The sequence below is a fragment of the Ictalurus punctatus genome, chromosome 7 (assembly GCF_001660625.3).
Source record: "Ictalurus punctatus breed USDA103 chromosome 7, Coco_2.0, whole genome shotgun sequence".
Taxonomy (NCBI): Eukaryota; Metazoa; Chordata; class Actinopteri; order Siluriformes; family Ictaluridae; genus Ictalurus; species Ictalurus punctatus.
Window position 1 is genome coordinate 17,752,600 of NC_030422.2, and position 27,916 is coordinate 17,780,515.

The 27,916-nt window shown below is 39.3% G+C and overlaps 2 protein-coding genes across 4 annotated transcripts in view; one reads left to right on the plus strand and one right to left on the minus strand.

Annotated features, from left to right (window-relative positions):
- The window catches only part of exoc6b (exocyst complex component 6B), a 106,859-nt gene that overhangs the window by 74,973 nt on the left and 3,970 nt on the right, over nucleotides 1–27,916 (minus strand). The window contains exon 1 of one of the 3 annotated variants that reach the window (XM_053681360.1): nucleotides 14,183–14,435. The exons of the other annotated variants lie outside the window; for them this stretch is intronic. The gene's annotated coding sequence lies outside the window, so the exon portion shown is untranslated. Of the gene's footprint in view, nucleotides 1–14,182; nucleotides 14,436–27,916 lie in introns of those variants that run through there. 3 annotated transcript variants of the gene reach the window in all.
- Nucleotides 15,125–18,367, plus strand: LOC108267539 (E3 SUMO-protein ligase ZBED1-like). The gene is made up of 2 exons (XM_017471688.3): nucleotides 15,125–16,471; nucleotides 17,120–18,367. The coding sequence occupies exons 1-2, from the start codon at nucleotides 16,000–16,002 to the stop codon at nucleotides 17,158–17,160; spliced, it is 513 nt and encodes a 170-aa protein (XP_017327177.1). The 5' UTR covers nucleotides 15,125–15,999; the 3' UTR covers nucleotides 17,161–18,367.

Sequence of the window (27,916 nt, forward strand, 5' to 3'; positions counted from 1 at the left end):
CCCTTCCTGTTGATAAGGAAAATGTTCCTCTTAAAGCAGCACAGTCTTGGCGTAAGCTAGGATTTCCTCTACAGGCATACACACAGCCTAAAAAAGAGCTCAATAAATCCAGCATTGGCACAAACGCCATGTTTACAGCAGTCCAAAACAGCCAGTGTTCTTTACTCAGAGTTAAAGATCATGCAGTAAATAGTACAGTTAGACAGGAAGGAACCAAGTCTGAACACAGACCTTCAGGTTCCTTTACATTCAACTACAAAGAACTGATGGCAGAGACAAAATTCCTCTCATTTGTCTACTTAGAAGGCTGGCAGTCTTCGGGGGGGGGGGGGGGGGGGGGGGGGGTCAAATATGTCCATTACTATTTTGATTTTTACAATTCTTTTTTTTTTTTTTTTTTTTTTTTTTTTTTTTTTAAAAACAGTCAGTTGTGTCCATCATGTAACTGCCAAAACTGTGTCCAAGTGAAACTTTACTAAACCGGCAAATCTATTACTCATACATTTAATACATCCACATTGCACTCCAAAATTATTGGCACCCTTCATGAAAATGGGCAAAAATTCATGTATAAAAAGAACACCACATAAGATATTTTGAGCTCAAACACGTAGCAACAGAGTAGGTCCCAAATTTGCAGCAGTTTAAGGCACAGTAAACTTTCTTTTACGCCCCTAATTAATGCATTTGAACTGCTTATGTACATCGATTCCTTCAATTGCCTCATTTGTGATCTTCCAGAAGCATCTGTTCGATGGTAACGTTTGTCTCATGGTAATGGATAAACAAATGATTTTGTGTGTGCAACCTTGTATTTATACCCCAGGGAAACAGTACATGGTTAAAAGAGTTCCTGAGGACTGAAAGCATTTTATTTATATAAAAAATATTTATATTTATATATATATATATATATATATATATATATATATATATATATATATATATATATATATATATATATATATATATATAAAAACACACTCACAGGATGTTTCAAGAATGACAATCAAAAAAAACTGCTTGCTTTTATTTATAATATTCTTTTGGAGTATCAATCATTTTGACAGATATAAGTTTGAGGCAAAGTACTATTATTTAAATTTAAATTTAAAATTAAAGCGTTAAATTTGTTTAGGATGGGTGTATAAAATATTACATTGCATCTTTTCTAATTAGACCTCAATGATATTTAAAAAGCACATGTAGTATGCTTATTAAAATTGAACCTTTTGTGTCTTATTGATCAACAGACTGAGTGCTCTTTAAAATGTCAGAACTTGCCCTCAAAACAGCCTTATCAGGTGACCCCTGCTCCATATATTTACCTCCAGTAGATTATACCTTAAACACCATTATCTCCGGTGCCTTCTTACTAAAGGCTTTTGACCCAAAGGCTCAAGCAGAAATTTAGGTGCACACATTATCATATATAATAAGCATTACCACACCGTAGGCCTTGATATATCTATTTAGAAGATATAAAAAGGTAAAAAAAATAATACAGTCAAGCATGTGCACTGTCCCATATCCCAATTATTCCTGCTGAGTAAGCAGAGTGAACAGACACACTCAGCAATCAAACTGTCTTCACAGACAGTTTAAAAACAGTGAAGCAGCACAGGCATTTACAGTCTGATAAACCATGCAGGAGTAGCAATGATCATTATAGATGCAGTTGTAGAATACATTTCATGGCTCTTACACCTATACTCTGCGCACTTTGCTTTTCTAGAACTCAAGTCAAAAATCTTGTATGGTTGAACTACTTGTATTGTTCTCCGCTTGATATATCGCTTTGCTTGTATTTCCTCATTTGTAAGTCACTTTGGATAAAAGCAGCTCCTAAATGAATAAATGTAAACGTAAAATGGATCATAAGGTTCTGTACAAACTTTTGGAGTCTATGCCAGCTACAACAAATACTAAGGAACTCCTGAAATTCATGTAAATACTTCACAGATTTTACTTCTCACTTTCTATCTTGTCAATATTATAATCTGTAATGAAACCTGGACTTTTGGACGCCACTGTATGTCTTGTGGGAAAGATAATCATAGACATATTCAGTTAGATATTCTGACAAATAAGGAGGTCCTAGACAATTTGTGGCTTCAAAACCAAAACTCTATATATGTATATGTATGAGGTATGTGCTGCCTGTACTGGAGTAACATGTTCATTCTTTCCTGTTCTAGTCTTCACTCTTATCACTGCACTTTCTCGAGGTTAGTTTTTGGAAACATCAGCAAAAAGAACACTGCAATAGTCTGAGCTAAAGAAAACTAAATCATGGGTCAGCTACAGAGCACCCTGGAGTGTGAGGCAACACCTAAGAATGCTGTAACCAAAATATGAGACTAGAATTTCAGTGGACTTCTTTTCATAATTAGCTTCTTAAATGTTCGCTACAGCTTCTGTGGTGAATTTACCATATACTGCAAAAGAAGAAACATTGTTAGGTTTGCAATTGAGAGATTTCCTTCTGCTCCATTCGAGATGAGTATTGCTATATTTGGCAGAGGTGATGATCAGAATCTGATTATTTAGCACGGTCAGGGACACTGAACTGGCTTCTACAATTCACACAGACTATTGCATACAGCCCGTGGGTCATTGTTTGGTCACCTGTACGGCATGCTGTTCCTGTATTCTGCCCTGTTCTGAACCAGGAGTGAAATTATTTCAGCTGTTCAGCTAATTAAATACTACTCTCGCTATAATTTTACCTAAAATCATCAATTCAATAATCAGGATGTAGCTTTCTGTATTCTGTGCATCCTGAATGTAATACAAAGTAATAAAAAATTGTTTTGTACCATTATTAAAAAAAAATATTTAAAAAGCGTAGCGATATCAAAGCTGAACGGCGGGAGACATGAAGTTTGTGGGTTTTAAACACAGCAGAGGGCCATGAAGGACCTCATTTCCATTCATGCTGAGTATGTGGTGCAATAAATGACCACAGCTGCAAAGCCCAGCTGAATCTGGCCTTTCAGTAACAAACAGTCATCTAGATCAACTCGCTAACAAATCCATGGCAGTGCAGAAGAATACGCAATACGCACAGGACATCATTTTCCCCAGTTCTTGCTCATGTCCGTTAACCCTTCCATAAAAATATTCCTACATTTAAACTACAGAGCTATTATTAAGCCTCAAGCTACAATTTTGAATACTTCTATTCACTCTTTACTGAAGCATGACATCAGATGGCTGAAGTTTTACAAAAACACACATTTTACTCAGATACAAGCCAAAACATTACAGGGATTCATACCACTCTTTTCAGCTCAATTCGTTATTTAGTGTTTATTTTATTCGTAGCAGTGTCTGTAAATTTTTCATTGTGGCTTTACGCAATAACTCGTGTCCCAAACAATGACAGTTTTTGATTGTCAGCATTTGCAGCCCTGGCCACAAAACTGCTGCTTTTGATTAGCAAACCTTTCGCATATGCCAGAGCTGTGTGTGTGTGTGTTTTGGAGAACAGAGACATTTCCAAAGCTGAAATATGAGATTTGAGCAAGGCTGGACTCAAATGTGTCTTAACTATAAAACCTGGAGCATAAAGACCAACATGGTGAAAGAAGAGAAAAGGGGGAGGGATTTGAATATTCATTTGTATTAATCTAAAAACTTTTACTTTTTTCCTTTCTTTTTTTTTTTTTTTTTTTTTTTTTTTTTTTTTATAAATGCAAGATTGAAAAAAATGAAATATACTAAAAACAAAATATTTCCCTTTTATTATGGTGATGAAGACTTGCAAAAAGGTGCTTGGAACCATAATTTCTACAATAAATAAATAACTATACATGCTAAAGCCAACAAAGAAGAAGAGGTATTTGCACTAATGGGGCATGGATTGTAAAAATGTTGTCGGAGGTCTTGTTTAACATGCCATTCACATACAGTGCATCCGGGAAGTATTCACAGCGCTTCACTTTTTCCACATATTGTTATGTTACAGCCTTATTCCAAAATGGATTAAATTCATTATTTTCCTCAAAATTCTACAAATAATACCCCATAATGACAACGTGAAAGTAGTATGTTTGAAATCTTTGCAAATTTATTAAACATACAAAACAAAAAAAAGCACATGTACATAAGTATTCACAGCCTTAGCTCAATACTTTGTTGAAGCACCTTTGGCACCAATTACAGCCTCAAGTCTTTTTGAGTATGATGCTACAAGCTTGGCACACCTATTTTTGGGCAGTTTCTCCCATTCTTCTTTGCAGGACCTCTCAAGCTCCATCAGGTTGGATGGGGAGCGTCAGTGCACAGCCATTTTCAGATCTCTCCAGAGATGTTCAATCGGGTTCAAGTCTGGTCTCTGGCTGGGCCGCTCAAAGACATTCACAAAGTTGTCCTGTAGCCACTCCTTTGTTATCTTGGCTGTGTGCTAAGGGTCGTTGTCGTGTTGGAAGATGAAGCTTCGCCCCAGTCTGAGGTCCAGAGCGCTCTGGAGCAGGTTTTCATCAAGGATGTCTCTGTACATTGCTGTATTCATCTTTCCCTCGATCCTGACTAGTCTCCCAGTTCCTGCCGCTGAAGAACATCCCCACAGCACGATGCTGCCACCACCATGCTTCACTGTAGGGATGGTATTGGCCAGGTGATGAGTTTGGTTTCCTCCAGACATGACGCTTGTTATTCAGGCCAAAGTGATCAATCATTGTTTCATCAGACCAGAGAATTTTGTTTCTCATGGTCTAAGAGTCCTTTAGATGCCTTTTGGCAAACTCCAGGTGGGCTGTGGGTTCCGTCTGGCCACTCTACCATACAGGCCTGATTGGTGGAGTGTTGCAGAGATGGTTGTTCTTCTGGAAGGTTCTCTTCTATCCACAGAGAAATGCTGGAGCTCTGTTAGAGTGACCGTCAGGTTTTTGGTCACCTCCCTGTCTAAGGCCCTTCTCCCCCGATCGCTCAGTTTGGCCGGGCGGCTAGCTCTAGGAAGAGTCCTGCTGGTTCCAAACTTCTTCCATTTACGGATGATGGAGGAGACTGTGCTCATTGGGACCTTCAATGCTGCAGAAATGTTTCTGTACCCTTCCCCAGATCTGTGCCTCGATACAATCCTGTCTTGGAGGTCTACAGACAACTCCTTGGACTTCATGGCTTGGTTTGTGCTCTGACATGCATTGTTAACTGTGGGACCTTATATAGACAGGTGTGTGCCTTTCCAAATCATGTCCGATCAACTGAATTTACCACAGTTGGACTCCAATCAAGTTGTAGAAACATCTCAAGGATGTTCAGTGGAAACAGGATGCACCTGAGCTCAATTTTGAGTGTCATGGCAAAGGCTGTGAATACTTATGTACATGTGCTTTTTTGTTTTTTATTTTTAATAAATTTGCAAAGATTTCAGACAAACTTTTTTCACGTTGTCATTCTGGGGTATTGTTTGCAGAATTTTGAGGAAAATAATGAATTTAATCCACTTTGGAATAAGGCTGTAACATAATAAAATGTGGAAAAAGTGAAGCTCTGAATACCTTCCGGATGCACTTTAAATATTTGAAGCATTTTATTGAAATATGCATATTTTACTGACCTTCACCTTAGTGCTGCAAAATAGCAATCAATAAAATCACTGATGTCACAAGTGTTACTTTCTAGCTTTTACACTTCCTAGCCCAATATGTACAGTCTACTGCATAAATTCACTGCATAAATTCCTCTGTTTGCACTTCAATATTATAATAAAACCCTGGAGAGGGTCAGTTTTCTTCCATTTTTGCACAGAAAACTCCATTATGTAGGAAGAGAAGTTGTGAGAGGAGAGAATTATGAGATTTATTAGACATCCTGCAGTGTTGAGTCTGTCTGTGAGATTCACTTCAGTAAATGATTTGCAGAAAACTGGGTGAGGACTTTCAGTCTCATCATGCTGCACTAAATGCACACAACACTGCTTCTCTGCTGCTGCAGCTTCTTTCAGAAGAATCTACAATTGGATTTAGCTTTTTTTTGTCCCTAGTTTGATCGCTGACCAATTCCCACCCTCCAGTCAGCTCTCCCCATCACATAACAGCTACCAACCAGGGAGGGTGAATACTAACATGTGATTGGTCTGAGAAATGTGAAACCAGTCAACGCATCTTTCCAACTGCCTGCTCATGCTGTGTCAATAACAGACTGGGAGGAAAGCGCTATCTGTCCTCTAACGCATATATTAGCTCACATAAACCCACAATTAGTTAGTGTTGTGACTGACAGGGGTGAGATTATGCCAGTATCTCCAGTTCTACCACTGAGCTTCAAAAAACATGCTGATAGGTGTATCGGCTACACTAAATTGCCTCTAGGTGTGAATGTGCGTGAGGTCCTGAAATTAATCTTAACGTGAAATTAATGTGACTGTCCAACAATGCATTTTAACATCAGATACAAAAATCTACAAGAGAAATCCAACTTCAAATGTGTATGCTGTCTAAATAGTTGAGCGCTAATTGGCACTTTCTGATAGCGCAGTCGAAGTTGAGCGCAATTTACCTGAGCGCAACTGAAGTGCCAACTTCAATTGTGTATGCTGTCATTGCAAAACACTGAACATGTATTTCTGTATCAGTGATTCATCAAACTAAACACAATGTACAAGTGTAGATTCATTACTACAACCCATATGGGTCCTGTTTATGTGGCTGCAGTTACACAACACTCCTATTCAGCACACTTCCTACACTGTCACCACTTCTGAACTACTGTACCTCGGTCTATGCTAATGCCACTTCCTTTGGGCCCACTGTACAGAAATCAGTGAGTAGCTAAAAAAAAAATAATAATAATTTGAATGGGACCGAAATATCATATCATAGGAGGTCTAAATGCAGTAAGCATGTGAAACAAGCCAAAACAGACCTGCTACTTAGTCTGTAATATGTGTGTGTATATATTTTTTATATATATATATATATATATATATATATATATATATATATATATATATATATATATATATATATATATATATACACACACACACACACACACACACACACACACACACATATACATATACATATACATACACACACACAGTGAGGGAAGGTGTTTGATCCCCTGCTGATTTTGTACGTTTGCCCACGGACAAAGAAATGATCAGTCTATAATTTTAATGGTAGATTTATTTGAACAGTGAGAGACAGAATAACAACAAGAATATCCACAAAAACGCATGTCAAAAATGTTATAAATTCATTTGCATTTTAATGAGGGAAATAAGTATTTGACCCCCTCTCAATCAGAAAGATTTCTGGCTCCCAGGTGTCTTTTATACAGGTAATGAGCTGAGATTAGGAGCACACACTTAAAGGGAGTGCTCCTAATCTCAGCTTGTTACCTGTATAAAAGTCACCTGTCCAGAGAAGCAATCAGTCAATTAGATTCCAAACTCTCCACCATGGCCTAGACCAAAGAGCTCTCCAAGGATGTCAGGGACAAGATTGTAGACCTACACAAGTCTGGAATGGGCTACAAGACCATTGCCAAGCAGCTTGGTGAGAAGGTGACAACAGTTGGTGCGATTATTCGCAAATGGAAGAAGCACAAAAGAACTGTCAACCTCCCTCGGCCTGGGGCTCCATGCAAGATCTCACCTCGTGGAGTTGCAATGATCATGAGAACAGTGAGGAATCAGCCCAGAACTACACGGGAGGATCTTGTCAATGATCTCAAGGCAGCTGGGACCATAGTCACCAAGAAAACAATTGGTAACACACTACGCCGTGAAGGACTGAAATCCTGCAGCGCCCGCAAGGTCCCCCTGTTCAAGAAAGCACATGTACATGCCCGTCTGAATTTGCCAATGAACATCTGAATGATTCAGAGGACAACTGGGTGAAAGTGTTGTGGTCAGATGAGACCAAAATGGAGCTCTTTGCCATCAACTCAACTCAACGTGTTTGGAGGAGGAGGAATGCTGCCTATGACCCCAAGAACACCATCCCCACCGTCAAACATGGAGGTGGAAACATTATGCTTTGGGGGTGTTTTTCTGCTAAGGGGACAGGACAACTTCACCGCATCAAAGGGACGATGAACGGGGCCATGTACCCTCAAATCTTGGGTGAGAAACTCCTTCCCTCAGCCAGGGCATTGAAAATGGGTCGTGGATGGGTATTCCAGCATGACAGTGAATCAAAACACACGGCCAAGGCAACAAAGGAGTGGCTCAAGAAGAAGCACATTAAGGTCCTGGAGTGGCCTAGCCAGTCTCCAGACCTTAATCCCATAGAAAATCTGTGGAGGGAGCTGAAGGTTCGAGTTGCCAAACGTCAGCCTCGAAACCTTAATGACTTGGAGAAGATCTGCAAAGAGGAGTGGGACAAAATCCCTCCTGAGATGTGTGCAAACCTGGTGGCCAACTACAAGAAACGTCTGACCTCTGTGATTGCCAAAAAGGGTTTTGCCACCAAGTACTAAGTCATGTTTTGCAAAGGGGTCAAATACTTATTTCCCTCATTAAAATGCAAATCAAATTTATAGCATTTTTGACATGCGTTTTTCTGGATTTTCTTGTTGTTATTCTGTCTCTCACTGTTCAAATAAATCTACCATTAAAATTATAGAATGATCATTTCTTTGTCAGTGGGCAAACGTACAAAATCAGCAGGGAATCAAATACTTTTTTCCTTCACTGTATATATATGTGCTGTGAAAAAGTATTCTTCTGATTTCTTCTGTTTTTTTCTGTTTTTAAGTATCTCAATAAATAGTTTTAGATCTTAAAACAAAAAACACAACATAAAACAAAGGTAACCTGAGTAACACTACAGTTTTTATTTTTTTATTGAAGCAAACCAAGTTATCCAACACCTATCACCCATTTGAATAACTAATTGCCTTAAAATTAAAATCTGGTTGTGCCATCTTTAGCAGCAATAACTGCAACCAAACACTTCTGATAACTGGAGATCAGTCTTTCACTTACTTCTAGGCCTAGGATTTACTCCTATGCTTTGGATCATTGTCTTACTGTAAAATCCAGTAGCGTTTGAGTTTCAACTTACAGACTGAAGACCGGATATTCTCCGGTATTTCTGGTAGAGAGCAGAATTCATCTTTCCCTTAATTATTACAAGTTGCCCAGGCCCTGAAGCAAAAATTGAAAAGTTTTGAAAAGAATTGAAAAGAAGGCCCTGAAAGTATCCCCACACCATCACACTTCCACCACCATGCTTGACCATAGGTATGATGTTCTTTTTGTAGAATTCTGTGTTTGGTTTATGCCAGATGTAACAGGGCACCTGTCTTCCAAACAGTTCCACTTTCGACTCATCAGTCCACAGAACATCCTCCCAAAAGGTCTGAGGATCATCAAGGTGTGTTTTGGCAAAATTCAGACGAGCCTTAATGTTCTTCTGGGTTAGCTGTGGTTTTCACCTCACCACTCTTCCATAGATGTCATTTTTGCCCAGTGTCTTTCTGATAGCGGAGTCATGAATAGTGATCTTTATTGATGCAAGAGAGACCTATTGGTCCTTTGATGTTGTCATTGGTTCTTTTGTGACTTCCTGAATGAGTTGTTGCTGTTGAATGAGAGTTGCTCATGGAGGACTTTTAGAAGGTCGGCCACTTCTGGGAAGGTTCACTACTGTGCTGAGTTTTGTGTTTATGTTTCTCACTGTGGTTCTTTGGAGTTCCAGAGCCTTTGAAATAGCTTTCTAACCTTCCCAGACTGATGCATTTCAAATCACCTTCTTCCTCATCATTTCTGATTATCCAATTTTGGCATATTGTGTTGCTGCGTAAGACCTTTTAACCAACTTCATGCCTTTGAAAAAGTTCTATTTAATTGTTGATTTGATTGAACAGGGTTTGCAGTAATCAGGCCTGGTTGTGTCTAGTCCAGCTGAACCCCATTATGAATGCAGTTTCATAGATTTGGGGAATTAGTAACTATGGGGCAAACACTTTCACACAGGCCCAGTTGATATTGGATAACTTTTTTGCCTCAGTAAATAACATCACTTTAAAACAGTATTTTGTGTTTACTCAGGTTGTCTTTGTTTTATCTTAGATTTTGTTTTAATTTTCTGAAACAATTTAGCATGAGATATATACTAGAAGAAACAGAAGAAATCAAGATAGGGCAAATACTTTTTCCACAGCACTGTTTGTGTTTATATACACATACATACAGTGGTGGAAATGGCAGAGATACACTGGGGGGGACTCTGAGGAATATCCACACGGAAAATATCCAAAATACATTTATGTGCAGAACTCGCATTTATATAGGGAACTTGCTTTCATAGACTTTCAAATAGATAAAAGATTCAAAACCCTCTTCATTTCCACCCCAAAAAATGTACCAGTGTCAACTGGAACTCCACCCCCCTTGAAATCCCCCCGCGTCTATATAGCCAAGGACAAAAGAGGAAATGTATAATGTTACCTCTTCTTGTGCTAACTGCAGTCCCTGGAAGCATGGATGTAATAGAAGAAGGTCTAAAAGAGGAAATTGCCTTAGTGCACAAGGCACTGACCAAACAGTGAAATCTGATCAATCTCACAGCACTCCGTCAGTCAGGTCAGAGTCTCCAGTTCACTCAGTCAACATAAAGAGGAAACAATGCATAATATATGGCTGCAGGAATAAAACTAACAATAAAAATGTGAAAATAGAGGTCAGAATAGTCTCAAGGCTGCAAGTAAATATACAGATTTATGCAAAATGAACTTGAGCCAATATTTGTCTGTGTGTTGATTTGTGTCAGTGTCAACTAGCAAATGGCAAACTATATTTTCAAGGCACTGCTTCTACTGGATCCAGCTATTGATTCACTCCATTAAATTGGTAATCAATGTGATTTCTATTTGATTTAGTATTAGTAATAATAGTACTGAGGGTAATAGTAATACTATTAATAGTAGAAGTGTAGCAGTAATAGTTGTAGTAATAGAAGTAAAAGTATTACCTCTAATCGTAAAAGTGTAATAGTAATAGTAGTAATAGTAATAATAATAATAATAATAATAATAATAGTATTAATATAGTAAGAAAAGTAGTCGTAGTTGTCGTTGTCGTCATAGTAATATTTGTCATCACAGTAGTCACTGTAGTTGTAATAACAGCTGTCATAAGGGTTATTAATACCCATTTAGGAAGATTAGGAACAGCAACCAAAAAAGTTTTTCATGAATAAATAAATAAATAAATAAATAAAAATGTCACTGCTGAGTATACAGTGCTGATTAATTGTGTAATACAATATAAATATGTTATAGTTTTCAAACTATAAGCAATTCTTTCTAAAATGAAAACAATCCAACATGGATTGTTTAAAATGTGCATCACCTCTAAAAAAGGATCTAATATTTTTAGAAATAGCAAAAATTCCTGTTTCCAACCATTTTGATCGTGTTCTATCCTTGGCCATGTACAATGTCATAGCATCAGTGCTTACTTGTTTTCTTATTAGGAGTGCTATTTTCCCCTTTGTTATTATTGCTCGTTTCAGAACTGTTTCTGGCTGCACCACCCAATTTTTGGTGAGCAAAAGTATAGGTACAGATTCCTAAAGGAAAGTAAACAAAACTTATTATTTGGGTGCCTATCCCTTGCTTGCAATAACTACATCAAGCCAGCAACCCACTGACCCAATGTGATGATTTTCCAGGTTTGTACCACAGCTTCTTTCAGTTATTGTTTGTTTCAGGGGGTTTCGCCCTTCAGTCTCCTCTTCAGGGGTTGAAATGTATGCTCAACTGGGTGCTCAACTTAAAGGCTAGTGACTGGCTTTATCCAGTCTAAAACCCTCCACTTTCTTCCTCTGATGAAGTCCTTTGAGTTGGCACTGTGTTTGGGGTCATTGTCCTGCTGCATGATAAAATTCCTCCCAATTAGTTTGCATGCATTTCTCTGTAAATACAGAATGTTTCTGTAGACTTCTGAATTAATTCTGCTGTTACCATTATGAGTTACAGCATCAATAAAGATTCGTGAGCCTGCTCCAGAAGCAGCCATGCAAGCCCAAGCCATGACACTACCTCTATCGTACTTGAATGCTTTTCTGTGTTTTGGATCATGAGCAGATCATTTCTTTCTCCATCCGTTGGCCTTTCTATTACTTTGGTAGAGGTTAATCTCGGTTCCAGAGGCTCGTCTTTGCTAATTCCAAACTGGCCTACAGAGTCTTAGTGCTCATGAGTGTGTTGCATCTTATGGTATGGCCTCTATATTTCTGTTCTCCAAGTCTTCTTTGAACAAAAGATTGGTATACCTTCACGCCTGCCCTGTGGAGGTTGTTGGTGATGGTTGTTTTTGGGTTTTTATTCATAGTTCTCACTATGTTTCAGTCATCAACTGCTGTTGTCTCCCTTGACTAACTGCTGTTCAATGTCTACTTGTTAGTACATCAGTGGATTCTTTTTTTTTTCAGGACATTCGAAATTGTTGCATTGGCTATGCCCAATGTTTGTGCAATGCCTCTGATTGATTTTCCCCCTTTTCTCAGCTTCAAAATGGCTTGTTTTCTCACAGACAGCTCTCTGGTCTTCATGATGGTTCATCCTTTTAACAACAAATGCAGTCTTCACGGCCGAAATCCAGGGCTCAAACCAAGAGCAGACGTTCAGAGATATTCATTCTTTAAACAATCAATTTAACAAGATACACCTGGGCAGCAAAAAACATTTCGTAATCACATATTCCAACATTTTTGGAACACTTGAAAAATGGATGAATTCAACCCAGACTGCCATGTTTTAAGTTGTTTAACACATCACGATGTAAATATGTTGTCTCAAATTCAAGTTTTGATCTCGAATCCAAATGTCTTCAGTGTATAGCAAAAGCAAAAGACCTTGCCGTTCCGATACGCTCGGATAGTACGTGATTTAAATTTGTTTTTTTAAACACCAACTCATGCATATTGCCAAGCAAAACAGGTCGGAAATGCAAACTAACACACTGCCTACTCTTGCTTATTTATTGCTTTGTTTGTGCATCTTCTCAGTCACAACGCAAGCTGGATTCGTGACCAGAGTAACATCTGGTTCATAACAACTTGGGCTGCCATATCTGAGCATTTTCAGCTGACAAAATATGTTTACTATCCCAGTACTAGCGACCTATCAGTAAAAACAGATTGTGGAGACATTTAAATCGTTCATGATCTAAAATCATGTTGCTCACCCCTAATGTCAAGTGGTAAATGTCAAGTTTTATGACCAGTAAACTTGAAACAGATACTACTCACTACACAGCCAATCAACAAAGCTGAACAAGATCAGCGATACCAGTCAAAGAAAAGCACAAGAAACCGCACACCACACAATATGAGAGATGGTACCAGGCGTTGCTTAACACAGTCTTCACATAACACTGGCAGGCCTGAGGAAAGATAAAAGGGACTGCTCCCTCTCTCCAAATGATTAGAAACACTGTTTCACTGGATGAGAAGCTCCTGAAAAGCAAGTCTGTTATATTATATTATTTCATATATAAATGAAAGAAACAAACCACAACTAAAATGTTGGCTAGATGTGCATGTACTACTGTACATGTGTTATATGAAAGGCAGAAATAATGAAAAAACTAAGCTGTATTTGTGCATTTAGTCTTTGGACAATGAGGCCAGTTAATGTTTTTGGCTGCTCAATCCAAAACAGTTGTTTACATCAATATAAACAAGAGAAATAATCTTTAATAAATCTTCTGCACCAACAACTCCAGGCTCGAAGACAGTTTTACGAAAGACATTGGTCAACTGTGTGTCAGTCATCACGCATTCGTGTTATTTCCATGCTGAAACTCTATAACCAAAACAAAAGCATGCTGCTGCAACAGAACTAAGAACTAAAGGAAGTGATTAAGTCTATCACTGTCCACATCTGGTAAACCACAAAAGCCAGTTATGACTGATGACGAGGAGACCGGGGCCTGGGGGAGTAACACTGAAAACTAGTGAAAATCCAAATGCACTCTGGAATAAGGACAGGAAGCTAGAAGGCTATGATTCCAACCATTGCTACACTGCTACAAGGCATCACAGACTGTCCATGAGGAAATTTACCATCAGGCTCAGTCTACTGTATGAGTCACAAGGGTGTGACATTGACTGCAGTTTATGGTGTCACTCAACATGTACATTACTGTATAACCACAAGCAAAGAAAAACTAGCATTTCCTCAATCCAGCACATATTACAGCTTTGTCTTTGTTTACCTGCCAATGATTCCCAACTCTTGCTCCGAAATCTGATCCAGCAGCTTTCTTTGCCGAGTTATAAACCCAAATACTCCAGAGACGTACTACTCTACCCAGCCAACTCAAAGAAACCTCATGGTGCTTTGCAGAACACAAGCAGTAAACGGAACCTTGCCTCCTGTGGTCAGCCATGTTGGTAACATTCTTTCTTACTCCTGTCTCAACAGGGCCTTGGCAAAAGAGATATCTAGGAGACTTCCTGCATCAAAGATGGGATTGTTTCCAGGCTAACTGCGTGACTGCAGCTCTGGTGTGGTGTTAACAAAAAGAGAGACAAGGTTCTTTAATAGACACACACACTGTTACTGACCCAGTGCACTGAAACTGCGCTCACTAGATCAGCAGCGATATGACGCAGTAAGGAGGCAGGGAGTCATTTTCAATGTGACCTGCTGATCTACAAGAACAGCAGGCAAAGCATCGGTTAGGAATGCAAAGTGAGCAGGAAAAACAACGTAAAAATATTGACTTTGCAAATTATAAGCAAAGAGATGTAGCAACTACCAGATATGGGCTGAAAACGTTTCGACAAAAGAATCAATAATGATGCGTAAAAACGTTTGACGCAGATTTAACAATCGTTTAACAATAACAAATGTAAGAGCACACAGGCCTGTATTACTTGGTGGAATGTAATACAGTGAAGTCGCCGCTAATGTTGCAGCTGTGTACAAAGCTGATTTCAGGCCCAACACTGTTAAAGCAATCTTAAAGGACATAAAAACTACTATAATAAACTACTTTCACCTGCAAACATATAAAGAACAAGACGGCAAGCGGAGCAGTCTGAATAAGAAAAATTGTTTAAATGCCGTTTCCTGCTGTGTTCACACGTACATGATCGAGAAGAGATAAAAAGAAAAAAAACACAAAAAACACAAAAAAAAACACAGAGCCACACTCTCCCTCACAAACAGAACCCACTGGGAAACAATGGCATTTTTGGTTCCAGATGTTGGTCCCTACTCAATCTGGGTTGCTCACTTTGCTGCTATGGGCTTGAAGTGTTTGCCAGTGTTTTTGTACATAGTTCCCTTTGGGTGCATCTAGGCCTGGACAATAATTCAATATCAATATATATCGCGATATAAATTTTTTCAATAACGGTGATACGATTTTTAAACACATTTCCGATATTTCGATATACATTAAAACATTTGTCACTGACTGACGTTCAGGGCGCAGGAGTCAGTTCGTTGTATTGAAGCCGAGGAGAACGAGCAGAACACAATTAGCTACGTGCGTGATGACGAAAACCACAGGCACGCAGCCAGCGCTCGGCAGTGTTACGCTAAGCTCCAACACGGCAAGTTTTAGCTATAAAATGAGTACCCCTGACCGCAATACAAATGCGACTGAGCGAGCTTCCACAAGTGAAGAGAAAGTAGACGAAATAGTCGATAAGAGAGGAAAGACTAATTCAGTGGTATGGAAGTGGTTTGGCTATCTAAGCTCTGATAAACTTCAGGTTTCAGTGCGCTGCAAAATGTGTCGGAGAGTGGTGCCGACTAGCAGCGGGAACACATCAAATCTGTTCCACCATCTGAAGCAGTTCCACCCGATAGAATATTCTGAGAGTCAGAAGATGAGGCATCATAAAGGTTTAAGCCAACCTGTCTCTGAAATATCACCGCGACCCACATCCCCATCACCAGCTGTGTCAAAAGAGAAACCGATGCAGCAAACGCGGATCGCTGCATTCATGCCTCAGGACAAACAGTCTAAACGATATAAAGACCATTACTAAAGCTGTCACGAACTCTTTGGCTAAGGACATGATGCCGTTTAGTACGGTAGAAAACGTGAGCTTCAGGAAAATGATGTCCGTCATCGACCCCAGATACGAGCTCCCTGGCCGGAAATATTTTTCGCGCACAGCTATACCTACACTTTACGGTGAAGTTAGGGAAAGGGTGCAGGAGCAACTTAAGTCAGGGTCATATTTTGCGACCACAGCTGACCTGTGGTCAAGCCGAACCTCGGAACCATACTTGAGCCTGACGGTCCACTTTATTGACCAAGATTGGAAGCTTGTCAGCTTATGCCTCCAGACGGTTTACTTTCCCGAGGATCACACGGGCGAAGCAATTGCAGCCGGACCTACGGACGCACTCGCCTCCTGGGGATTCAGCGAGGACCATCAGGTCTGCATCACCACAGATAGCGGGACCAATATCATCAAAGCCGCTGAGTTGAACAGATGGACAAGGCTACAATGCTTCGGGCACCGACTGAACTCCGCTATTGGTAAGTTATACACAGTTAATATACATTTGAGTATTATGTTAAATTATTTTGCTTATGGCATGAGGATATATTACTACAATCATTGCAGTAACAAATAGGCAATATGCTTAACACAAAATAGGCCTAACCTAAATGTAGCTTATCAGTGCTTGTATGTTTTGATAGCTATTTTTATATTCTTTATATTTGTTTATAGTATGTTTGTGTTCACACAATTTTATGCTCGCTATGTGGTTGTTGCATGCCATGTCATAAGAAGTTCATTGAGCATGTGTTATAATGTGCATTTGATTTGATAATTAAAACACTTGTGTTGAGGCGCTCTGTGTTGTGTAGGCTATGATTTCATGTGATTTCATTCCCCCAGTTTAAGTGACTGAATAGGCTATTCATTTATTCTTTAATTAAGACATATATATTTGTATGGATTTATACATAAAGCAGTTATATTAATAAGATTCAAAGGTGTTTTACTGGCATGGAAACAGATGTTTACTTCGCCAAATCAATAATAAAAACAACAAAATGTACATAAGCAGAAGAATTGTGATTTTGCTGTAAGAATAATATAAATAAATCAAATTTTGTAGTTAAAATACAAATGAGAACTATATATTGCAATATTTTTTTCTCTCTCTCTGTGTACAGAGATAGTTCACCAAGACAAGCGAGTGGACAGAAACCTGTAGAGTCTGTCATAGGGTGTCATCAACCCCCAACAATGTCCCGGCCCCAGCAACGTGCAGTTGTTATTGCTCACACTTGCTGTTTTCTTCAGCAACTCTGAGCATTTTTCTTCTTTTTTTTTATCCTGGCTGAAGCACTTTAATTTCAGTCTATAAGAAAAAAATAATCAGCCTATGTTGTAGTTTAAAGTGAAAGATATTAATATTGACAAAGGTGAGTGTTTTATGTTTATTTGACGGTGATTTCACATTTCTTGTTTGTATGAAAGTTGAATTCAAATAAAAGGTGAATGTTCATTTATTTATGCCATTTTCATTTCTAAATTATTATATAGTTTTATAGGAGGAGAAGTTTACAGAAGTTTGAAGGTACAGACATCTGTTGTGGGCGTCCTTGGCAGTTTTTCTGAGGATTTATATTGTTCATATCGATATCGGAATTATATCGCATCGACTGAAATTAAGAAATATATCGTGATATACATTTTGGCCATATCGTCCAGCCCTAGGTGCATCACCTACTGTAAACCTGTTAAATATCCTGCAGAAATAGTGAAGGGTAACAGTGTTTAGGTTCATTCTGAGCGTTATACAGCACAATGCAGTTTCTACACAAGCATTTCCCAACATCATGTGATCTGCGGTCAGAAGTGCGGTTTTGTATATGTTCCGTAGTCAGCATGTGAGGATATTGCACTACCAGTGAAACCATGGTGACCGGCAGTAAACTAAAGACAGGAACGCCTATTAGTAACCAGCGTCGAGCGATTTGAGCAACAAAAATCACTGCTGGTATGAGTGCGGTATCAGAGAGACTGGACTACCAGATCATATCGTTTACATTTACTTATTAAACTGCTTACAATCACATTTAAGCTCCTCGTTCATTATTCTCCCTGGAAGAAGGAAAGAAGAAACAAGTCTCTCAAACTTGCGTTTCAACCACTTCCACATAAATTACAACCCCTTTATCCACCCAATCTCAGTTCCTCTCCATGCTCCACCTCTGTGTTAAAGATGCTGTTTTTGTAAGGATCTTGGCAAGCTTTTTAAAATGTTTGTTCCAAATTCCTCAGGGGCATGCGAGAGAGAGAGACAGAAAGAAAGAAAGAAAGAGAGAGAGAGAGAGAGAGAGAGAGAGAGAGAGAGAGAGAGAGAGAGAGAGAGACACACAGACAGACAGAGAGAGAGAGAGAGAGAGAGAGAGAGAGAGACACAGACAGAGAGAGAGACAGAAAGAAAGAGAGAGAGAGAGAGAGAGACACAGACAGACAGAGAGAGAGAGAGAGAGAGAGAGAGAGAGAGAGAGAGACACAGACAGACAGAGAGAGAGAGAGAGAGAGAGAGAGAGAGAGAGAGAGAGAGACACACACACACAGAGAGACAGAGAGAGATAGAGACACAGAGACAGAGAGACACAGACACATATTTCCCCATCTGCTTCCACTGAATCATACATCTGCATGTTGTCTTTTCCACTGTCTCCGGGTTGCTGTTGTCCCTTTTCCCCACCTTCCAGGTTATGTTTTAACTGTGATGCATTTTAGCTATTTTTTGAGTCTGTGTTTCAGTTTAAAATAAAAACTAAAGCACAGGTACGATTTAGTTTAAAAGATTTATCCATGTGAAGGAACTCGACTTGTTTTGCTGGCTTGATTTTCGCCAAGTCACAGTCCATGATGTCAGGGGGTGCATCTCAATCAGCTCCTTAGTTCAGTTGTCAGGGCACGGATCAGGGAGTCAGCCATCTTAAGGGCTGTCTCAATCACAAAAAATCTTTCCGGTGTACTGAAAGGTTCACTTCCTAAAAAAAAAAAAAATCCCACAATGCACTGCAAAATAAAAATACTAATAAAATGCACTTCTGTCTATTATACCCTGTAAAGACCTCAGTCTCAAGAGGACAGTGGAGAAGGATCGCCATACACACTTGATATTTTCATGTCTCGAACGTGTCTTCAGTGTCACAAAACAGCATGTTTGGAATTCACATTTTAATCTAGATATTTAATTAATATAAAATATGCAATTTTGGCAAGCCCAAAACAAAAATTAATGATAATAAATCAACCCGTTACACGGACCAACAACACGACTGGACAGTTAAAAGTTTGCTTCCATCTGAAAACCATAAAGATAGAAACTGGGGACCTCGATGTTGTTAGGGACACACTGCTCTTCAAACTACACATGTAAGGTAGCTACGTGCACCTCAGACCAACGGGAACCGAGAGATCAGCTAACAAGAAGCAGCTGACCCCCTTCACGTCTGTACTCAGTGCTGCTCACTTGTGATTTGATCACCTAGTCCTATTACAGAGACATTAAAACAGAACCTACAAGCAGCAGTCATTATTGTTGTCCATGTAAATGTACTGAAAGTCGCATTGCCAGCTACTGACCTGGCATGCATAATACAGCGTTTATAGTCGTTTTCCCAGATCCGTGTGAACGGGGGATCATCGACAACGTTGTCGTCTGCCGACAAAAACTCAAAGGAAAAACGTTCTTGTGTAAACGTACTCTGAGATACCTGCAGAAAGATAGTGACGACCTACTATCGAGTATTCGTAATTCAGGTCTGGTAGCACTGTGCCAGATTCTGACCCGTCTTTGCTATAACAGTGTGCACACATGCATTCATGCACATAACCCACAAAGGCAAGAAGTAGTTTGGGAATAAGCAAGCCAGAGCTTGTCATGGCATTCCGAAGTCTGAGACAAACAGTGTGGGATAAATCAATCAGACCTTCTCCTCTGTTCTCTAAGGCCTGAACATGCAGATCCATGCACGGTCTAACACAAGCTTCTAGCGAGCAGGGAAACGCTGTGCCCAAAGGGAGTGGTGTGGTGACTCAATCCCTTTTAACGCACCATATTTACTTATGTAAAGCCTGGGCAAATGGGAAAGCGTAGGATAGCTGGTGACAATAGCCAAATAAATAAACGCTAATCGAATGATGCAATTTCATTCGAAGTAATGTGAAATTACAATCAGGGCAGCACAGGACAACCATAGAAACAGAAATGCCATAACAAGTTTGTGTGACACACACAACCTCCCCACCCCCCACCCCCCCCTCGACACCAAATAATTCTGCTTACTCAAAGCTCAAAGGATCTCATGCTTGTGTGTAACTGGACAAATTCAGATCTCTGGAAAGACTAGACAGAGCAGAACGGGAGAACTGACTCACTGACACCAGCCACACAGCAAGAACTACACTGGCTTAAAGCATTTTCTCCAACACACACACATGAATTTTCTATTCTAGCTCTACACACTACAGTTTTATCTGACCTGAAACACATTTCACTTTCGCATGCATCTCAAGCAGAAGTAGTTATCTCTAAAAGCAAAGATTTCCTTCTACAGAAATTCCTCTGAAAGGCGATGCACATACCTTTACATTTATAATTGAATCGGCTTAAGAAACACAACGTTAGAGCAGAATTTTGCAGGATGACAAGTTTGAAATGAGGAAATGAGTTCTCGTTTTGATTATCCGCATCACCGACAGCAGTCTCAGTCTCGTCACCCGAGGTAAAAGTTCACTTGTGGCTAAGGTTTGTGCGATATAGACTTTTCCCTGCTAGTGATTTCTTTTTTTTTTAATGGATAATCAGATATGATATATGCAGATATGCGAGCAAACGACAGCTTGAAACCACACAAGGTGATGTGTCATTTAGAAAAGAAACACCTGACACTTAAAGACAAGCCAGTGGGGTGTTTATTTATCTATTTTTTCGAATGGAAATGAACTAGTCTGGATTAAAGTAAACATTAAAACATCCAACAGTTCTAGTGCTATTGTTCACAATAAAGAGTCTATTCCCGTGGGTTTCTTATTATCGGTTTATAAAATAAGGACTAGTTCCTAGTCATAAAAGTTATAAAAAGCACAAAAACAAAAAAGAACAGAAAAGAACCCGCAAAGGTTATTCTTTCTTAGAGACGGGGTGGGGGATGGAGTTCCTACGCTTGAAAAGGAGGGCTGTTACTTTCAAAAGGTTGAGAAATCCTGTGTTAGGCGATAAGTGACGGAGTCAGTGTGTGCTGTGTGTTTGTGTGTGTATGACTTCGCAGGCCAATGCGTTTGCTATGGGAGAATGGAAACAAAGCATGATACGTCATATACCATGAGGACAATGGCTGCACGAGACGGACAAAGACGACATCAAATGAGCTCAAGCACTGACTGTATTGTACGCCGGCAACCTAAACAAACACACGACGCTGAGCAATCAGATCCACAGCAACACTGCAGTAAAGCAAACTGGGAGAACCAAGTTTATATACAGACCACAAGAAACACTAGGAGAGTTTTATTATAAGAGCGGCTCCACCAGGACACCTGCGTTAGCAGATTATAGACAAGTCATCACTCATCCACTTTTCTACTGACGGGGTGCTGCTGTGTGTGTGTGTGTGTGTGGGTGAAGGAAACATTTATAATAACTAGTACTGCACTGCAATGAAAATTTAAATAGAAAGGTAATTAAGCGGGGGACAATTATTGTTGATGGTCTGCACTTATATAGCGCTTTACACTGTGTCTCATTCACCCATACACACACCAGCGGTAGCGGAGCTGCCACGCAAGGCACTAACTTGCCATCGGGAGCAACTTGGGGTTCAGTGTCTTGCCCAAGGACACTTCGGCATGTGGAGTCATGTGGGCCGGGAATCGAACCTCTAACCCTACGATTAGAGGACAACCCGCTCTACCACCACAGTTGCCTTGATAAAGTCAGTCCATTCATTAGTACAAAACAAAAAAAAATGTTTTAGCATAAACATTCTAAAAATGATCACACTGTACTACTAATCTGGCTGACAATAACAGCCTGTAACTCCACTTATTACATGCAGTATGCAACAAAACATTTGTATAAACAACTCTATATGAAAAACAGCGTCGATGCTCAAAATGCACCATTAGCCTGCAAAACATCCTCAGCAACAGAAAACAGCTGGTCATCCAAGGCAAGAAATTCCTTCTTTGTTTTTTCACATTACTTTTTGGCCATGCTCTTTGGCATGGTCTTCATGAATGTTTCCAACGTTTAAAAAGCTGTGTGTTAGCAAGAACTCTCCTTTTTGCGTCTGTTTTTTGCTTTAAAAGCGCTCAATGTGTAGAGTACCAGCAGTGTACCGAACTTATAGTTGATATGATCTCCATCTTTTCATGAAGAGTGATTACAAATCGACCGTCTAATGTCGCTCGTACCATAGAAATCATGAAATGTTTGCCCCTGGCTGATTTTTCACATTTTCACTGTTGAGATGTTGCTCAAACATGCTTGAGCGTGTCTGGGCTGACCGACGCAGGAGAGCAAAGGAAGCCAACAGCATTGTTAATCTCCAATTTCCTGTTTTGTTTCGTTTTTCTTGGTCAAAGTTTTGGGCCCTTTTTCTCTTCGTGATCGTTCTGACTGACATTTTGCCTCATCGCTGATATTAACTGGCCTGTGCTTCCATCTGTTTGAGAGATGAACCATTATGTAACGAGGTTTGGGAGTTTCCTAACACACTGCATAAAAATCATTTCAACTGCCAAGATTGTGCCAAAATTTGTGCCTCTGGCTGGGAGAACATTCACCGTCTAAAGCCAGATCCTTCATTATCTATATACAACAAGCATATGCATCTCTTCAGCAACTTTAATCTGAGTGTAACTGATCAAAGAACATTTTGTCGCCAATAGTGTTAGCAATGTAGCTTCTAGTCCGCTGTAATCCTCAGTCAATGACTGTCTCGCTGATTCACAATCATACATTTTTCATGTTTAAAACAAAGAATTTAGCTTTGGTGCGGAAACCGAACTGATTTCATCAGAGGAGAACTGTCCGTTTTGCAGAAAGATGGGAAGCACAGAATGGTTCGAAATGAAATGCCTGATCCAGCACCATCTTCATCTCGTCAATGCAGAGGAAGCCTGGAGTGGTTACCAAAAACAGGAGTGAGCCTGTTGATCTCAGCAGCTATGATCGCGCACACATGCTCAGACACATACAGTCTACAGCAGTCCGAGCTAAGCTTGTTCAGACACAAACAAACCGATACCACAATTAAAATACAGAAGTCTTGACAGGGAAAGAAGGACAGCATAAAGAGAGAGAATAAAGCAGGGTTGTGCAAGCTAAGCAAACTCTGCACCGTGGACAATACAGATATTGTTTAGCTTGCTCATTTAAGTGAGATAATTGTGATCGGACTCATAGAATATACTTACAGACATCAGTCCATCATTTCACAGTACAAAGCTACAATCAGCTCTCACTGAGGACACAAACAGCAAGACCAGTCAGTTCAGGGTTTGCTCGAGGTTTTCAGAGGGCTTAGGTTCTGTAATAATTTAAACTCCCTCCCAATGTTGTTTTCAACCTTTACCCTTACCAGTTTTCTTTCACAAGTATGGTAACACTTGTAGTACTTATAGTCAAAAGTCTCAAGCAGTTTTCATCAGAAAAAGACAATACACATGAACGCGGCATAACTTTGTTTAGCTACCAAGTAGAAGTGTGAATCTTCATCTGCCTCACGATTCGATTATGATTCAGAGGGTAACGATTCCATTACAAACCGATCCTCTATGCATCTTGTCCTCCAATTCTTTTATTAATATAACACACGTGAAACTCTCTCTCGTTCTGCTTTTTATTAGCTAGTAGCCTCGACAGAGCAGCAAGTTTCAATGCACGCTGAGAGGTCAGATTCAATGTGTGTGTGCGAAGCATGGTATGTGTGCAAAGCCCACTTGAGCGGCAAGCACCATATTTGCAGCGTTATCTGTGACTAGGCCTGTTTCTTTCTTTGTGAGCTGCAACTCCGCATAACATTTTTCAAAAACTCCTCCAAATAGGCTTTTGTAAAAGGCTCTCGTTTGTAACGCATGTGATTTCAGCTGCCAGTTATTGCAAATATAATGAACAGTTACCGTTACATACTGTATATTAGAGCTGCAACAACTAATCAATAAAATCGATAATGAAAATCGTCAACTAATCTCATTATCGATTAGTCGGTCTGCGCGCGGCACGGGGGAGATTTACTCATTGCGTTACTTCTGTTCCGAAAACACGCTTCGGAGAGTAAATGCTAAAGTTGTGTCCCAAGTGAAGTACTATGCAATTACACTATGCACTGTGTACCGTCTAGTGTGTGGATTTTAGAAAGGTAGCATCAATATTGTTCAAATGGAACAATATTGGGGTTTTTTTACTAACCGGAACTATAAGCCGCTTCCTACATGATGTCACACGCACGTAATGTGACGGCGGTAGCTTTAGACTAATACCCAGAGTCATCGTACATGACTTTCTTTTCTCTCACTGACCATCAGAAGGAGGCGAACTCGTCAAGTGACTGAGGAAGAAAATGTGTGACCTCCAAGTCCTCTAAGGCAGTGGAACTTTTATATTAAACACCGCGGAGAAGATTCATAAACTTTATAAAGTGGAGATTGTCTAGCACCAGCATGACAGTGATCCTGTCGCGAGTTCCTTAAAAGGCTTAGTTTAATTTAAGTTCATTGACATTATATGCTGTATCAGTGTAACTTATGTTCTTTATTATAACGGAAGTGATGTGTTAGTAACGAGGCCGCGTTGCTCCTCACGCACGGTGTAGACGCTGTGATACAGAGTGTAGCGTGAGTAAGATCTGTAATGTCTAATTAAAACACTATGTTCAAAAGTAAACACAAGTAAAATAATATTCCTAAAGACAGTGAGTAACAAAAAACACAAGGTGCAGTGAAAGAGTTGCTATTATTAATTTAGGACTGTAGTTTAATTCAGTGCTTTTTGTGCATCCATAAAAAAGTAATGCGCATATAAGTATTCATGCATTTTTTTATGGCACTGAATTAAACTACAGTCCTAAATGTATAATATATATTCTGATGTGTGTCTGTGTGTATTGGGTTCTTTTCAGTCTTATATAATTAGACAAACAGTTGTGTAAAGTTTTAGTCCGAAGTTTATATTTGTACCACTCAGTTTGTGGATTTAATTTTAAATAAACGAAAAAAAAAAGGTACTGAAAGCTTGCCCCTCCCCCATCCGATTAATCAAAAAAACAATCAGCCGACTAATCGATTATGAAAATAATCTTTAGTTGCAGCCCTACTGTATATTCATACTGTGGCGATGGATGTCTAGGAATCGCAGGTGATGATCACGCTTGCGTTACCCACTGACTCCATCATTCTGCATTTTGTGCCACTGTACAGTGCAGGTATAGCTGTGTGTGTCTGTGAAAAAACTCAGAAGGGATTCTGTATCTTGGCTCCAGGGTATGGAGGAGGAAGCGAAAGCCAGAGTTTTCTACCACCTAGTAAGGGCAGAGATCATTTGCAATAAATGTGGCAAAGGACCGTGTGATCTATGCCCTGTCGGAGGTCTGAGGTAAAGTTGACAGCATGGATTGTTGTATCGTAGGCTGATTAGTTGCGTTTTGCAGGGTTGCTGCTAACTTTACCTCCGGGTGAAAACGGGACATGTGATTCTTCACATTTGTAGTGTATTTAATCTAGGATCGACATGTCTAGCGCAATGCATAATTTTTAATCAAGCTCGTTATTCTTATTTTCGTAAAAGCCGAATTGTGCCCAAATATCTGCTTTCAAGCAGCTAGGTGCATTTATAAGCACCGGCTCTCTCTCTCTCTCTCTCCGCCATGTCTCCTATCTACGATACATCGGACATGCGTGACTTCCGAAGGACATATGCAACTTTATTAATATTTATGTAATAAGAGTACTTTATTTACAATAACAACAGTAGTGTGTATATGTGTAGATATGATATTTAATTAAAAAATTTTAAGCATTTTTTTTAAATGCGGAATCGTTCACATCAGCGTCACAATGCATCATAAAAACGATTATATTAAACAGCTCTACTACCAAGCCATATCAGTTCTTTCGAGGTATCTTTATCGAACGTCAACTAGCTTCGCTGGCTAACGCAACTTAATTCAGTACATGAATATCTACAGTATGCAAGCTAGCTTTATTATAACATTCATCTTTTGCTATGCTATCTCTGCTATCACACCCACAGGAATTACTCCCTAACAAAAAAAAACCTTTATACTTAATTTATTCTTTGTTGATGCGTACTTTATTGATGGTTTGCAGCTTGCTTAGTCGAGTCGATGGTTTTAACTACCATCCTGAGGTAGTGACGGTACAGAGAAATAGCTAAACAGCTGTTTGATTAGCTTCGCGATGTGCACCTGTCACACACAAATTTTGCCCAAACACTGATTGTTGATTCCTGTAGCCAGCGTATCTTTCTGTTTGAGATCAAGCCACTTCTCCGTTTTTCGTTGGGTTTTTTTTGGTAGCATATAGAACTGTTGTTTTAGCATTCATTTAGCAAACAAAAATAATGGATTCCACAGTTAAAGGTATTTAGGAGTGTAAAGGTCAGGATTACTGATTTCTCAAATCTGATTGGTCAAAAGGTGTTGAACAACAGTTCAGCTTGCGGTTGCAGCTGGAATTTTTATATTAAATACACTTATTACCGTATCTATACTAAGAGCTTAAGCAAAGATTTGTATAGAGGACACTCCACATACAAACCAATGATAAAAAGCATAATCATTGATACTGCGGAGTTGTACTTTTTTGAGGAGACGTTCATTTAGTGATATTGAATGGAATCTCTTGTATCAGAGATAAAGCTGTAACTTTACATTTTCAACATGGGGAAAAAAAAATCTTGTGGTTGTAACCTGACAAACTGCTTTTTGTTTTATTATCTTTAAGAGAGAAAGAGAAAGGGAGGCTGATGAGGAAACTTGTTTATAGCTGTTATAAAAATGAGCGATAAGAGGAACAAACTTGTTTCCCGGATGCTCCACAACATTAAGCGTGAAACTGTAAATGGATAACGTGTAAAAAAAATTAAAATAAATAAATAAATAAAATAACATTTTTAATTGTAATCGCTGGTGAATTTCTGTAATATAAGAGGAGTAAAGCACACTGGTTTGTGCAGTTATTGGAAAACATTACAGCATCCCGTCTTAAGCACTATTCAGATGGCACTAGTTTTCTAAACAAAGTTTGAATTATAATTCTGATCACCTGACGTCTGTGATTCCTTGTACCGATTCCGACGGGACTAACACCTCCGTGTTTATTACAGAGGTGGGAGTGTCTGTTTTGCACATCTGGGCGTCACAGATGATCACGTGCTCTGGACGCGTGCATTTAAAGTAAAAAGTTACATTTATTGATTTAATTTTAATTTATTCAAATTAGTTCAATTCTTTTAAAACTAAAATAAACTTCACATGATTTTATAGAACTTGCTGCTTGTAATGAACCCTCACGAGGACTCTTACTGGACACTGAGATCACAGTGGCCAGTCTTAACAGTTTACGTGATTTGGCTCTTCTTGCTGATTTTTTTAATTTATTATTTCTTCACCTGGTAGCACAACATCTACAAAACTATCCAATCACAGACATTCGCATTTGGACGGGATTAGATTTCTCAGAGGATCACCGAGTTAGCTGAAAAACAGTAGGTAATTTGCGCAGGAATTTTTAAAGTGGTTGTGTGAGAAAAACACAGACTTGGCAGATTCGGGATTAAAATCGTGAACTACGTCTGTGAAACACGAATTTCTCTAACGTCCTAATAAGGCTAATAGGACTTTTGTATATCGTTCTATGACAGCAATGTCCCTTCATTCTTTACTTATTCATCAGGTGTTGATTCATTTTCCAACAAC

Bases quoted from the DNA above. Each gene is read 5' to 3' on its own strand.
- LOC108267539 (XM_017471688.3), top strand. From the start codon at position 16,000: ATGATGCCGTTTAGTACGGTAGAAAACGTGAGCTTCAGGAAAATGATG. The intron at 16,472-17,119 runs GTAAGTTATACA...CTCTGTGTACAG, and splicing joins CCGACTGAACTCCGCTATTG to AGATAGTTCACCAAGACAAG.